Source organism: Corvus kubaryi, unplaced genomic scaffold (assembly GCF_017639235.1).
Source record: "Corvus kubaryi isolate FWS band 111438036 unplaced genomic scaffold, C.kubaryi_AGA036_p1.0 split2-37374, whole genome shotgun sequence".
Taxonomy (NCBI): domain Eukaryota; kingdom Metazoa; phylum Chordata; class Aves; order Passeriformes; family Corvidae; genus Corvus; species Corvus kubaryi.
The window spans coordinates 7,102,074-7,116,394 of NW_024582082.1; the positions used below are offsets into that span (position 1 = coordinate 7,102,074).

Consider the following 14,321-nt stretch of genomic DNA (forward strand, 5'->3'; position numbering starts at 1 on the left):
CATCTTCCCTGGTTCTGTCCTTCAGCCCATGATGTGCCAATCCAACATTCCAACCTTTCTTCTCTTCCAAAAAATAGGTGGGAAATTTGTTCCCACCTCACCTCACTGTAAATTCACATCCTTCCATCCCACGTCAGTCTGCTGTGCTCAGACCTTTGCTCTTCCAGAAGTGCCCAGCAGTGAATTGCATCTTAAATCGTGATGGGTTAAGTGGGGGAGCAGGCTGTGTCCTAGGTGAGTGTGTGGGGGAGGCTTCTGGGAAGTCTGCTGACCATCCCCCATGCCTGTCCTTATCTGCCTCTGCCAATGCATTAATCAAAGCAAACAGAAGTAGCTTCTTTATCTGAAGGTTCCCAATACTCCCAGCAGCTTTTCTGTAGAGGCGGGTCTGTGCTGTGCTGCTCTTTCAAGATTGTTTAGCTTATTTTTCTGTTCGTAAATGCAATAAAGTATTTAGTCATGCTTGAAAATAAAGAGTTAAAATGCTAATCCAACCTCCCTTGTTTTAAACAGGCACAGAAATTCTTGGCAAATCAGTTCGTATTCTATTCTCTACATTAGGAGTTTGCATATTTTTTGCAATTGGCTACATGTTGCTGCCACTGTTTGCTTACTTCATCAGAGACTGGCGGATGCTGCTGCTGGCGCTCACTGTCCCGGGGCTGTTCTGCATCCCGCTCTGGTGGTGAGTCCATGCCAAGGCCACACTTCCCACCTCCCCTCCCACCTGATGCTCTTCATGCTAGGTTCTGGGTAATGGCAGGAGGTCAGGGAGGAGGGGCACTTTTCTCTTCACCATGTGAGAAGGCTTTGCCTTGAGGGGGCATTTTTTATGTGGTTTTTCTTGCCAGTTTTAAGTCGAGTAAGTACCTGGAGAGCCTTTTGTGTGTGCTGTCTGTGTGCTTGAAGCCCTGCTCTTTTTAGCTGGACCAAAGCACTGAAGAAGGGCAGATAGCCCTGTTCTGTTGCTGCCTTGGGCATCTGCTGTGTTCTGAAGGGACAGGTGTTTGAAAATAAGAAAGGAAAAGCAAGGTATCACTCACACTCTTAAAATAAGGATAATTCACAACAGGAAGAGTTCTTTCATATTATTTAGGGAACTCTTTTTTTCTTGCTATCTTGAAAAAGTTATACCTATAAGTGAGCAATTAGCATCTTTATAACAGTTAAGTGATTTAGACACACTCTTCCATAGTCTGAAAGACCTCCTGCATGTCCCAGTCTTGTTAGAAACATCTGCTGATGGTATATTGGTTAGTTGGGGTTTTTTTTAACCATAGTCTTCAAACCAAACCTTTAAAATGGTTTTCAGCTCCACCTCTACTGTCATTGTATTTTAAAGACATTCTGATTCTGTTTAAGGGTCAGTTTGTTTATTTAACTTGATGTGTTTCAAACTCCTTCATCACAGCAGCATTTCCCTCTGTACCGAGCGGCTGTTCTTTGGGGAGGCTGGTTTTGGGTAGGAGCCTGTCACATGTCTGCTATAGAACAGGCACTGTGAGGCACAGGAAATTTGTCCCCAAGGCATGACTTCAGAGTCCTGCTTTGAAATCTGTGGAATGGGAATTCCCAGGCCTTTTAAAAGCTTACACTTAAAAATGCCAAAAACTTCCTCTGATGGCACTTTGTCTCGGGTCGATGTCGGGGTAGATGGGGACCAAGGTGAACTGGCAAAGCTCTGCCAAGGCAAAGCTCTGCCAAGTGGACCCACTGCTTCCACGGGCCATGTGATGTGTACGTCCCTCTGCTCTGTGCCATTCTTGCTCTTTTACTCATTTCCCTTCCAAATTCTCCAGAAGGTTCCCAGCATTGTCTCTGCAGTCTCAAGATCCTCAGCTTTCCCAGTAAGAAGAGTGGTAGAGGCAGCTCATCTTACAGAAAGTCCCATTAGTGATTAATGATCAGATATAAATCATCTGATGTTTGAAATTATTGACCTGGCTTTGAGTCAGTCTTTAGGGTTCATCAGAAAACGAGGTCTGACTTGCTTTTTTCCAAGGAGAGGAAAAAGTGCTGCTGGCTAAAGGGAGCAAGGTGGCATCTGTTAAGACCAAAGGATTTAAGTAAGGAAAGTTAAAGTTTTCTGTCCTGTGTTTGGTGTTAGTTCACTCAACATGTACCTGTAATTGATTAGAAAATGTCATCAACTCTGCAAGGGGACACTGGCCCCTGCCCTCTGCCTGGGAGAATCTGCCTCAGAGCTGTGGTAATATGGTGAGGTTTGTATATAAGGTTCCTAGGACACAGAACCTTTAAATACACCCTGTGCATATTTGAAGCATTTCTACGTTGTGTGCAGTTTCCTAAGAATATTTTTTGATTGACACTGGCTAAGCTACCCCCATCCTTTCTGTCTATCTGGTGACATCTGGTGGACATCAATTATTCCTTAAAAAAAACCCCACTGAGGACAAAGCATCTCCTTTAGCATGAGAATAAAACAGTCCCATATATTTGAATTACCTTGCCCACATGCTTCTGTGCTGTCTCCTGCTCCAAGCAATCTGTGAGATCTGAGTGTAACTCATAGACACAATAAATATGTTATAAATAACTTTTTACTTTTGGGAAAACACTGAGTCATTTATTCTGAAACTTATTACAGGATCATTCCTGAGTCTCCTCGGTGGCTGATCTCCCAGGGAAGATACAAGGAGGCAGAAGCTATTATCCAAAAGGCTGCAAAAATAAATGGCATTCCAGCCCCATCTGTGCTTTTCGGTACTGCAGAGGTATGTTTCATATATCCTGGTACTTTACCTTGCTGGCACTTCCCCATTTGGCTGGTTGACTTGTTGGGAAATGCCAGCAGAGAACTAGTTTGCACCAGCAGCTCTTGGGCTGGCAGTGACTGTTGGTCTGCAGTAAGCGCTGGGTTAGTGAGATCAAAGTAGAGCCCAGAGAGAGGCTTTATTGGTTTGCTTTTTACGTAAAATTCTCTTCCTCAGCAGTGGTTTGTTGTGGTTTTCAAAGCAAGGGTGACCCAGATTGCTTCATCCTTTTGGCACTGCAAAGATCCAAGGAAAATGTGTTTGTGCCCATTTCAGTTTGGTGCATTATTAGTGGTTTGCAGCTGAGCAACAGCCCTTTGCAGGGGGGCTGTGTAGGGGACCCTAAATCAGCACCCACGTGAGCTGGGGCTGCGTGGAGCCTGAGGGACTCTTCAGGTTGCACAGACCAGCCAAAGCACCTGAGTGCTACAAGGGGGCTTGAAAACCACGACGTGAATGAAGACGGTGAAGAACATGAAGCTCCTCTTCAAAATTGTGTTTTTCTTGTATTTCATAACTATTGGTTAAGAAAGTCTAGTGCAAACCTGGCAGCCCAGCAGGGAGCAGTATAGCCACAGTGGGATGGCTGGTTCGTCTGCTCATCTCCCCCTCTGCTGGCTCTGCCCTCACTGAAGCACCTCCCAAAGAGGCACATTTTTCTTGTGCAGACTCTTCCAGCCTTGCATTGTCAATGACCATGTGTATGCAGGTTAGATCTTCCTTTACTGCCTTATACTGGCACCTCAGTTTTGTGTCTCCTGATAGAGCAGAAAGCAAAGCACTGTGTGCTCCTCTGCAGTGTCTGCGAGTTACCCCTCCCCTGGGCAGGATCTGTCACTTGACTGTCACATTTTGCCTGAAGATCTCTTTCCCAAGTGGGAGTTTTAGTGTAAATTGAAGTGCATGTTCCAATTATGGGAAGCTCATTCTGCACCAGCCATGGAAAAGCACTTCCCTTACTTCACAGCCAGGCCTTTGATGTCTTTCAAACTGGACATGACTTTTTTGGGTTGCAGCATTTTCATTCCTGCATATTTTCTTAAATCAAGGAGACACCTGCTTAGTGGAAATTTTGTGTGCCAAAGCGTCTGTCCAAAAAAGCCTGGGGATGATGTCTGCATGCTAAGTCTCATGTTGGAAGTATTTTTCAAACATTACTAGAAAGACATTCCTTGGAAACCATCATCTCTTCCTAGGAAAGGCTATCTCCTGGATAGTCCTGTAGGGAGAACCAGGGTGGTTTGTTCTTTGGGCCTGGGGGAAGCCTGGCCACAAGTGCTGGCTTTGCCCTAGCAAAGGCAAAATGTGCAGGCAGGAAGGCACCCTAACTCCACTCAAAAGATTCCTGCTTCAAGCCTCAAACTAGACTCTTCATCTCCAATCTGAGGTGGTGGATGCTCCTATGATGTGCCCTGGCTACCTCACCAACCTCCTCTCATCCGTTCCTCTCCCTGTCAGGGTGCTGGCAGGCAGCAAAACTGGATTATTTCCTACATTTATTTCACATCACTTACGAAGGTTGAAGAGAGTTGAATGGACAGTGCACAGAATGGACAGAAAAATGCCTTTGGTAATGAGGTTACTTCTGCAAGTACTGTGTGAGATCCTTAAGGAAACATTAACTTGTCTGTCTGGTCAGCTGGTACTCCTTTCTAATTAGTCATCGTGGTGCAATGGAAACTCGCATGAATACAGTTGGTAGCAGAGATAAGTCCCACCTAAGGACCGCGCTCCCTGGTGCAGAAGTGGCCCTTGGGCTGACTAGTTATCCCCTGATAGTCATAACTTCGTAACTGCCCAGACTGTGGGTAGCAGCGGTTGTTTTGCTCTTAGGTGTGTGGGAATTTTTTTGGTTTTGTTTTCCTTTTTCCTTCAGATGCAGGATTCGAAGCCTCAGCAGCAGCAGAAGGCTATCCTTCTGGACCTGTTTCGAACCCGAAACATTGCAACTATTACTATTATGTCATTACTTTTGTGGTAAGGAAATGTGTATTCCTACAGTACCCAGGCAATAGAACAGTTTCTGATTTGAGGGCACATGCCACAGGTTTAGATGATAAGTCTGAGCCTCGGAGCCCAGCTCCAATGGTCCTTGGCTGGTACATGGCCCTCAGTGTCCTCGCACCCACATTAATATGGGTGATTAATATGAATATGGAGACAGTAGCCTTGACTCAGATGTAAAATAGTTAGAAAACTATATGTAACAACTTGTGTATTTTGAAGTAGATTGCTTTTTTTTTTCAAATGCTTCCATCTCTGTAATCTCTATTTGAAGAGAAATGTTCTTCTTGAAGCAAAGGCAGCAACTCAGTAACATAACAAGAGCCAGACCCATGGCCAGCATTTTTGTTCTCTTTCTGTACTGTGCCCATCTCAGTGAGATCCTGGTCCCTGCCTGGGCAGCCACGAGAAATGAGGACCCAATAATGCCATATAGACAAACCAGGACCCTTTTCTGTCCATATTACCCTCAGCAGAAAGGAACTGGCTAGCATACTTGGCATGCCATAGTAAGGCACTCCTGAGATTTGAAACCTGAACATCCAGCTCTCTGTGAACATTAAATAAGATGTAATGGAACTGCTGAGGGTGGGAGATCCTGACACTGGCTACAAGTAGGAATGTAGTTGGCTTGGGAAGCTTGCAAGAGTTTCATTGTGTCATTGAGACCATTGCAGTGAAAAGCCTTTGTGAATGACTTCCACAAAGCTTTTTACTTGGTGTAGTGTATGCAGGAAGGACAGAGAAATCTGAGGTGTCTTCAAGCTGCTGTGGATATTATCACTGAATGGGATGACAGAAAGATGGGGTTGCCACTGAGACTTTTTTAAGCCATAATACCTGTGGCGGTGCTTTGCAAAATCCTATTTTTGTAACAACATCTGAGGCAACACTGGAGGCATTCAGAGACTGCTGTTTCTGGAATAATTTGGTTTTATTGCTTTTCTCAGGTTTTTCACATCAGTTGGTTACTTTGGCCTGTCCCTGAGCACTCCAGACTGGCATGGAAATGCCTATGTCAACTGTTTCCTCTCAGCTGTTATTGAAGTTCCAGCTTATGTGATCGCCTGGCTTCTCCTCCGCTCCCTCCCACGGCGCTACTCCTTATCTGGCACCTTTTTTTTAGGTGGAAGTGTTGTCCTCTTCATTCAGCTGGTTCCTGCAGGTACAAAATTAAATGTGTGACTTAAGTATATGAAATACCCAAAATATTTTATGGTACTGTGTAATAGTTCTGCAAAATTACTGGAAACCAGGATCAAATTTAGAATTTGAGGCTGAGTTATGCTGATCCTTTGCAGCCTTAGTTTTTTGTATTGCATATGCATATGCTGAGTCACACTTGACTCTCATTTATTGTGTCAAATTACTGAGCTTTATATAGTTCGGGGAACCAGCTTCTAAAATGAGAGCCAAAAGCGTACTGTGATTTATCTGGTTGTGCTTTCAGGCTACAAAAACCTGCATCCAGATTTCACTGTGTGTAAATCTTCATAGGATTTTGTGAAAAAGGGGTGGGTTCAAGCTTGTAGTTTATTGCTGCATAACCCAGAGTTTTGTTCCATTTCAAAAACACTGTTTTACATGAAGACAACCAAAATCTGAAAAATACAAAATAACCTGAGCATTATGCTCAGTGGGGAATTTGGAGTCATCTAGGGATGGGGTTAATACTTTGTATAATTAAAAAAAACTAAAGCACCAAACTCACAACCTTTAGGAAAAACACAGCAATACAGTCTTTTGGATGTAGAAGTAATACAAGTAATAAGCACAGGGTGTTGTTTATTCACCTTGATTTTATTTTTTTCTCCTCCAGAACTTAATGTCCTCTCTGTTGGACTGGTGATGCTTGGGAAGTTTGGCATCACAGCTGCATTTTCAATGCTTTATGTCTACAATGTGGAGCTGTACCCAACAGTAGTGCGAAACATGGCAGTCGGAGCGACTTCCACAGCCTCCAGGCTGGGCAGCATCATTGCTCCTTACTTTGTTTACCTGGGTGAGATATCTTGTCTTTCTTGCCTTGCGCCACACAACTGCCCAGAGAAGTTGTCTGAGCTTCTGCAGTGCAGGCTCAGCTTTAAGTCCCTTCACTTGTTGTCTTTTCAGTCCCTTCTTTCAGCTTGGGTGTGAGTTCACTGTCACACATGGTAGAAATTAAGTGGAGCTCCCTGGACTTCACAGAATGATCAGGCACTTCATTCCTTTGGGGACCATTCATATATCACTGAAGTGGGTTAGAGCCGGCCCAGTACAATGATGATGTTTATAAACTACAAATGGAGTGGCTGGTATGATAATCACATTTTGTTATGCCAGTTAGTTTCCCAGGATTGTGTGACAAGAAGTGGTCTTGAAAGTAAGGAAAGGTAACAGTAGGAAATTCATTGCATGATACTGTCCCTGTGCATCCCGAGATGGGTATGCTGGGAGATAAACCAGGTGGGAATCCAAACATTCCCAGGATTCGTGCTCTCTAAAGTAATACATGGAAAACATACAGGTTAAGTAGCATGAAAGTGTGTTTACTTGAAGTGATTTTTTTTTAAAAACTTTTTTTAGTTTCTAAGCCAGTCACCTCAGCATTCATTCATTTTGCTTTTCCTTATTGCTTGATATTTCTGTAAGCAGAGTTATTGATTTCCTCATAGACTTTTTTTGATACTCAATGCCATCACATTCTGAGTGTGGCACATATATTAACTGACAAATATTGTTTGGTTTGGTTTTTTGTTTAATACATGAAAATGTTCCTCATGTTGCAGACAGGAAAGAGTGATAGAGATCAGGGGACTAAGGGTGGGAGTATCTGTGAATACCTACTGTTCAGTCTGGGGTGCTCAATCTCCTCTTTCTTTCATTCACACGATTTATTTCCTTCTGCCATCACTGGACGCATCTCAACTCTCTCTGCCCCTAACAAGTCTTGCTTCCTGCTGAGATCTTTGATACAACATGAGCATGACTTTTCTGGCTCTGGCAGAACATTGCTGATGTACTGCTGAGGGGTTAGTGCTGATTCTCCATGCCAGGAAAGGGGAGAGGAGATGACTATCTGTAACTAATCAGGGTTGATTCACGCTTGCATTCCAGTGTAACTGGAACACAATGTACCAAAAAATGATGAAAATACCTTGTCTTAGTTTCATACTTGTACAGTCCAAATGTAAAGTAAAAGGGTCAGCAGGACTGTTGACTCTCCTTAAGGCCTTCAGTCTCCATTGCAGCACTAAGAGAGAAATGTATACAAAATAAGATTTTTACTGATTGTTTTTTGTGGGTTTGTGGGGATTTTTTCTCCCAGGTCTCCATAGGCTCAGTCTTTAAGAAATCTTGTTCCAGACATCAAAATTGTTTCTTAAACTTTAAGAGGTTTCAGGAGAAACTTGTCAGCTGCTGCTATTTGCTACAGCTAAATTAGGACCTTGCAGTTCATCCGGCTCAAAAACACAGAAGAGATCAGATCAAAATTTCATCTCTGTGAGACATACCCAGAGGTCCTCTCCTTAATCTGAGTTTATTCCATACATTATAAAGCATATTGCTCTATCCCAACTATAAAATAAAGCTGTCAAATCCAGTTTGGTACTTTCTCTATCTTCAATACTTTAATTCTCTTTTCTGAAAGACCTTTTCATTGCTGTGCTGTTGTGACTAGAGGATCTTGCATCCTGCCTGAACGGTTGTGTGCCAGCTTTGGCTGCTGGCAGAGGCAGCTGCCTTCAAGTCCAAAATAATGTTCTGAGTGGACCAAGGTCAGAGCCTCATGTGCGTCTCGGGAAGCCCGACGTTCTCTCCCTTTGCAATAAAGAAGGCATTAAAGCATTTCCCCATTAATGAGCTGTTAGTCTGTAACTGAGCTGTTCAGCTGACTTAGTCTCTTCTCTTCTTTTGCATCAGTCCAGCAAGATACACGATCTCAGGCAGTGATGAGTGCTTCATTGCTTACAAGCAATTTTATTCCCTCATATTGTACTATTTAACAGAGGATTTGGTTCTTGATGACAGTGTGGCACTGAAGACTCCAGCAGAGCTATTGCCTTGCAAAGATGTTGATTATCCCAGTTGAAAATGTAAAAGAAAAAAAACCCAAACAAATAAAAAAACAAAAAACCCAAACAAACCAAAAAAAAGCAACCCAAACTTGTAGCTGCTATACAAACATGGGGGTTGGCGTAAAATTATGGTAGGTGCGGCTATCCAAGAGCACATGTTGAAGCTTTAAAATTTGACTGCTGGCAGGTAATAGATGTGACTCAGCTTTGGATTCACCTTTGATATTGATGAATCTTCCAGCTAATTATTCCAAATTAATTCTGCATTACAGCAATGTCTGGAATATGAATTTTACATGTGGGTTTGTTAGTTGTGGACATTAAGTACTGTTGGAATATTCTGTGTTCTGCCAGGTGCCTACAACAGATTCCTACCATATATCCTGATGGGAAGCCTGACTGTGCTGATTGGGATCATTACCCTGTTTCTCCCAGAGAGCTATGGCAATCCACTGCCTGAGAGCTTTGAGCAGATGCTGAAGGTGAAATGGTAAGGCAGCTTTCATTCATCCTGTGCTTCACAGGAATTCAGAACACAATCGGGAAACATGTTTCTTCAGGTCCACTGCAAAACTTCAAAGCTTTCAAAGAGCCCTTCAGATTGTTTTCTTTAGGGTTGTTAATTTGACAGACAGTGACATCATACAATTTCTCCAGAATGTCTGAACCTGAGAGCTGATGTGTGCTGGCAAAGCAAGGCTGACCTTCAGCCTTTTGAGGCTGTTGCTTCAGATCTCCAAACACTTTCCATCCTATTATATTATTCACTCTCCTTAACTCTTTATTTAAACTATTCCTTTAAACTATTTATTTAGTAGGATTATATGCATTATGAGACTTTATTCTTCCAGTGTACGTTCTTTAGGTACTTTTCAAAATTAAATGCAGGATTTCAACATTCTAGCCTCTTTCTGGGCAGCCAGAGACAGGCCAGGACAGCTTTTCCTCTGGTTTATATGATTTAGCTGTAAGCAATGACAGTTCTCTTCCCCACCAACATTTCTATTTAGGGTACCCTGAGCAAACATTTCTGCTCAAATCTATGCATATCCACTACAGTGTGAGAGCAGCAGAGGAAAACTGAATTAACCAAAGAGCAGCTGCACAGCCACCATTCAGCTCAGTGAGAACTGGTATTAGAACAGAATTTGCCCCTGTAAGCAATAATGGCTTGAAAAAGCCAGAATTCCCTGTATTATCTGTCATTATGCTTTCAGAATAAGAAAAATTCCTAGGCCAGGTTCCTTGAGAAAGGACATGTTGCTCTTTATCACAGTTAGGGATTTCTTACATGTCTGACCTGTGGCTTTTCAGCTTTGCAGTTGACAAACTGTAGCTAGAAATCCTAAAGTCAAACCAGATTCCCCTCGGAGGCTTCTTGTATCAGGAGCCTGAAGTAACTGAATTATAGTTGCTGAATGACATTCAAGATCCAAGCATTGTTTGCTGCACTGCTGCTGCCATCCAGCAAGGCACACTGTACAGAGCATTAGATTTCATCTAATGTTGATATTAGCAGTGTAACATGGTTGTTGTAGTGGTGCTTATAGGAGAGGGAAGTGTCTGATGACACTCTGGAAAATGTTCTCTAGTTCTGAGTCTCTTTCTTGCTTTCAGTTTCAGAAACGGGCAACAAACCATTGGCATTAGGAGTTCCAAGGAGAGTCCTAAAAGTCTGATAACACCTTTGTGAAGAAGGACACACCTCTCAGAGGGGCTGAAAGAAGAACAAGATCATCTCAAAATGCATTTTCTGCCAGAGGAAAATGAACAAAACCCAACAGCTACTGCACCATAGTTGTTATCTATCCCCTGTGCTATTGTCCTCAAATTACATAGTTTACTGACAAGATGCTGTCTACTCCTGTAGGACTTTTAGTCTGTAATTCAATGTCCTGATTCCTGGGTTTGTCAGCAGACACAGGTCCCCATTGAGAAACGGGGGTCTGCCTGTGCTAAACACAAGTCAAGCAGTAAGCTAGAAGTGAGCATTAGGAATAATACAGCAGTGACTGGAGACACTCAGGTACTCAATGAAAGCTGCTGAAAGGAAAAAAAACCCAAACATAATGCTGGTGATTTTTCTCACTTTGTGTGTTACTGGAGGAAGGGGAGCTGGATGTCTGCCTTTCAAAACCTGAAAGAAAGATCCTGTCCTCCTGTGAAATCTGTGACCAAAGCCCATAGACTTAAGTGGAGTCAGAATTCATTCATGGCAGAGTAGGCATAGACTTCATTGTAAGGACATGGGTTTTAAACATCCGAGTGGCTTTAGATGTCACTTGCTTTTCCCAGGACCTGGGATCCCCCTGTTCCTGTAAAAGCTACTGCTTTTTCGTAAAGCCTGAGCCCACCCAAAACGCTTGGCTTTGTGAATCTTCAGTGTCTTTGGGGTACGGGGGAAATCTTGAGCACTGGGTAAGGACTATAATTTGCTGACTTTCTGGTGGGCCACACCCACTTTCAATAGAAAAGTGAGCTGTACCAAGTCAGTGATCCTGTCCAAACGTGCCATGCAGTTTTAGCTTTCAGGTTTTTCATGGTATATTGGCATAAGCAGTTCATTAGATCTCCTGAGGTGTTGTTTTTTCTTTTTCCCGAAGTATTTAATTTCTCCTTTGAATATATACTACGTTCTACACCTTCAGAGAACACTCATGGCAGTTTCAAAAGCTTTCGCAAAACTTTTGTACTATTTACAAACTTAAAGGTGATTTGATGCTCACAAAAATCTGATATTCTGTACTGGATATGTTCACCTGCAGTTATTAAAAATTCAAAAGGACTAATTTGGGACCACAGGGGGTTTTTTTAAAAAAAACCCAAACACCAACAAAACCAGTGTTTTGTTTTTCATATCCTACAGATTATGTATGTTTGGGTTTGTTGGGTTTTTTTTAAGTTTGGCAAAACTAGATTGGATGAAGATAAATGTAGAGCTTAGAGTTGTGCTACTACTGTTTTATGAACACTATGTCGTTTGAAGACTGTAATTCCTTTTATTTTTGTATTTATTGGCTGTATGTGCACTTCTTGGTCACATAAAGTCTATCAGACCCGGTAGACTGATTTTTATCCTCTATAAATAACAATGAGCCCTGATTCACCTTCTATAAGGGCCAACAAAAGCACTGTGTCTCATCTCTAATGCATGAGTTCAGGGTAGGTTGTCTTGTGCTGGCCCTTGGCACAAGAATGAGGCTCTCCCTGAAGTTCAAGCACAAATATTAAGCTTTATAACAAATGCAAGGAACTTGTGCAATTAACTCAAGCTGCTTTTGGGAGTGGAAATACTATTTTCAATTTCCTGCAGTTACATTTTTGCCATAAATGTAACGTGGCATGAGGGAACCGCTGTCCTGTGACTCCTGATCTTCTCATCCCTTCTCAGTCAATTTCTCTACTAACAGCAGTATTTAATCTTGTTTTTACTTTTACAGAGTTAATCTAAAGAATGACTGTTTAGAGGTAACTACATTTCTCAAGAAAGCCTTTTCATCAGCACAGGACAGGTTTGAGGACTTGGGTTGAATGTAGGAGGCCATATTTTTATGAAGATTTTTATTTTGAGACTTATTTTATGTGATTGTGGGCTTGGGTATTTCTAAAAGGTAAATATTTTTGTACTCTTGAGCCTTTCAGTATCTTAAAACCTGTTTTTCCTTTTTTAAATAACAAAAAGTGTCATGTTTTTTAAAATACCATGTTTCAACCAGTCTCATTTTTCTTATTTAAACCATTGATCTCGAGCTAGCATCATGTTTTAGTATTTTTTGCAGCAGATTTAATAATCTTTCAGAGGAGTGGAATGTCTTTCTTAAAGTATGTGATGTTGTTATAAGGCCTTATGGTGTCTGAGTGTAGTGGAAATGAGGGAAGCCCCAGCTGGATTGTTCTCACTGATGCAAGGGCCATCACGCTGTGCCTCATCTGTCACCTCTGTCACCTTTACTGGGTTCTCTCTGTGCAACCTTTGATCCTCAGCTGGCTTACTGGATCTGCTAATGCCTATATGAACCTGTAGTAACTGTCAGTCATTGACCTCTGTCTTCATTGTAATAAAAATGTGCACTGGCATTGTTTCACCTGCTTCCTGTCTGGGTTCTCCTAATTGAAGAGCAAGTCTCCCAACTTAAACACTTGGTGCCAAGAAGTTTAAATAAATAAATAAATAAATAAAGGTATTTAGCATGGATCAGGTATGAAAATAAAATTCTAAAATAAGCTCTTCCACCAATACATTCTTCCACACAGGAAGATTATGATGGTGTGGTACAGTTTTTCTGACTTTTCACGTGGTTCAATCCTGATCCTGCAAATCCCTGGAAGCTCACCCTGGCCAGACTCAAGGATGATTTTGTAATTTAACTCCTATTATGTCATTCATTTTCAACTTTTGAGTTTTTTCACAGCTGTGTGATTCCAACCCAGGATAAAAGATCATTTTAAATGCCAGTGTTCAAAAAATGCTATAAAAAGTATACTTTTGGGGGTTTTTTATCAGTTAGAGGTGGGAAAGAATATCACCCAGAAAAAGCCACTTGAAAATATGAATTAGCATTATGGAGAGCAAGGCCAAATTTCTGCAGCGATACAATTCAACTTTTGAACTGACATCTATATGGGAGTCTGTGAACTTCCTGACAGTGCCACTAGGTACTGAGCTGGGATTTTTGGCCTAAGATTAGAATATTATTTATTGAATTTATTATTTGTCAAGCATGTAGTACACATTGCCTGAGAAAATAGGGTCAGGGTCAGGAAAGCTTTTTTACAGCCTGAGCTGATCCTGCTGAAGGGATGATGGCAGCTGTGGAAAGGTGCTACAGAGTGAAATGAGGAACTCTTTAACTCCTGAACTTACAGTAACTGCCTTGCTTTGATGAACAGAACAATCTATGAAGACTTCTGGTTCATATATGGTACTGATCCCAACAAGGTTTTATTGAAGAACCCCAAGCAGGTTCACATGTACGTAGGCAGCCCAATTACCACTCAGTGGGAATGGGCTGCCCAGGGAGGTGGTGGAGTCACTGTCCCTGTGTTTAAGGAAAGACTGGAGGAGGCACTCGGTGACATGATGTTAAGTTACAAGGTGCTGTTCAATCACAGGTTGGATGCGATGATCTGAGAGGCCCTTTGCAACCTCACTGACTATAATTCATCCCCACCCTGATTTTTAAATTCTTTGGGCAGTAAATACGGGATCCGACGCCTATATTAATGGGCCGCTCCTGACCACAAGTCACCAAGGGCAGGGGAGCTGTCCCCCAGCCCTGGGAGCTGGAAAGCGTCTCCAGGCCCGGAGCGGAGCCCCGCGTCGGGTGCCGATAGCAACTGCCGGAGCGGGCGGGCTCTGGGACCGCCTAGAGCAGCCCGTGCGTGACACACGCCCGCCGCAGGTGCGTGCGCGGCCCGCCCAAGGTTCTCCCGCGGCGGCGGCCGCGGCCGCGGCCGGTGCCAGCCCGGCCGCGCCCCCGCCGCG

At 42.8% G+C, this 14,321-nt stretch overlaps 1 protein-coding gene across 4 annotated transcripts in view; it reads left to right on the forward strand.

Annotated features, from left to right (window-relative positions):
* The window catches only part of LOC121658048 (solute carrier family 22 member 5-like), a 53,360-nt gene that overhangs the window by 11,516 nt on the left and 27,523 nt on the right, over positions 1 to 14,321 (forward strand). Inside the window, exons 4-10 of one of the 4 annotated variants that reach the window (XM_042014440.1) lie at positions 514 to 685; positions 2,609 to 2,735; positions 4,651 to 4,751; positions 5,729 to 5,943; positions 6,598 to 6,780; positions 9,191 to 9,326; positions 10,454 to 12,926. The exons of 1 other annotated variant lie outside the window; for it this stretch is intronic. In XM_042014440.1, the coding sequence (XP_041870374.1) occupies positions 514 to 685; positions 2,609 to 2,735; positions 4,651 to 4,751; positions 5,729 to 5,943; positions 6,598 to 6,780; positions 9,191 to 9,326; positions 10,454 to 10,529 (1,010 nt within the window). In that variant the 3' untranslated portion in view covers positions 10,530 to 12,926. Of the gene's footprint in view, positions 1 to 513; positions 686 to 2,608; positions 2,736 to 4,650; positions 4,752 to 5,728; positions 5,944 to 6,597; positions 6,781 to 9,190; positions 9,327 to 10,453; positions 12,927 to 14,321 lie in introns of those variants that run through there. 2 more of the 4 variants (XM_042014441.1, XM_042014443.1) reach the window with 2 other exon arrangements.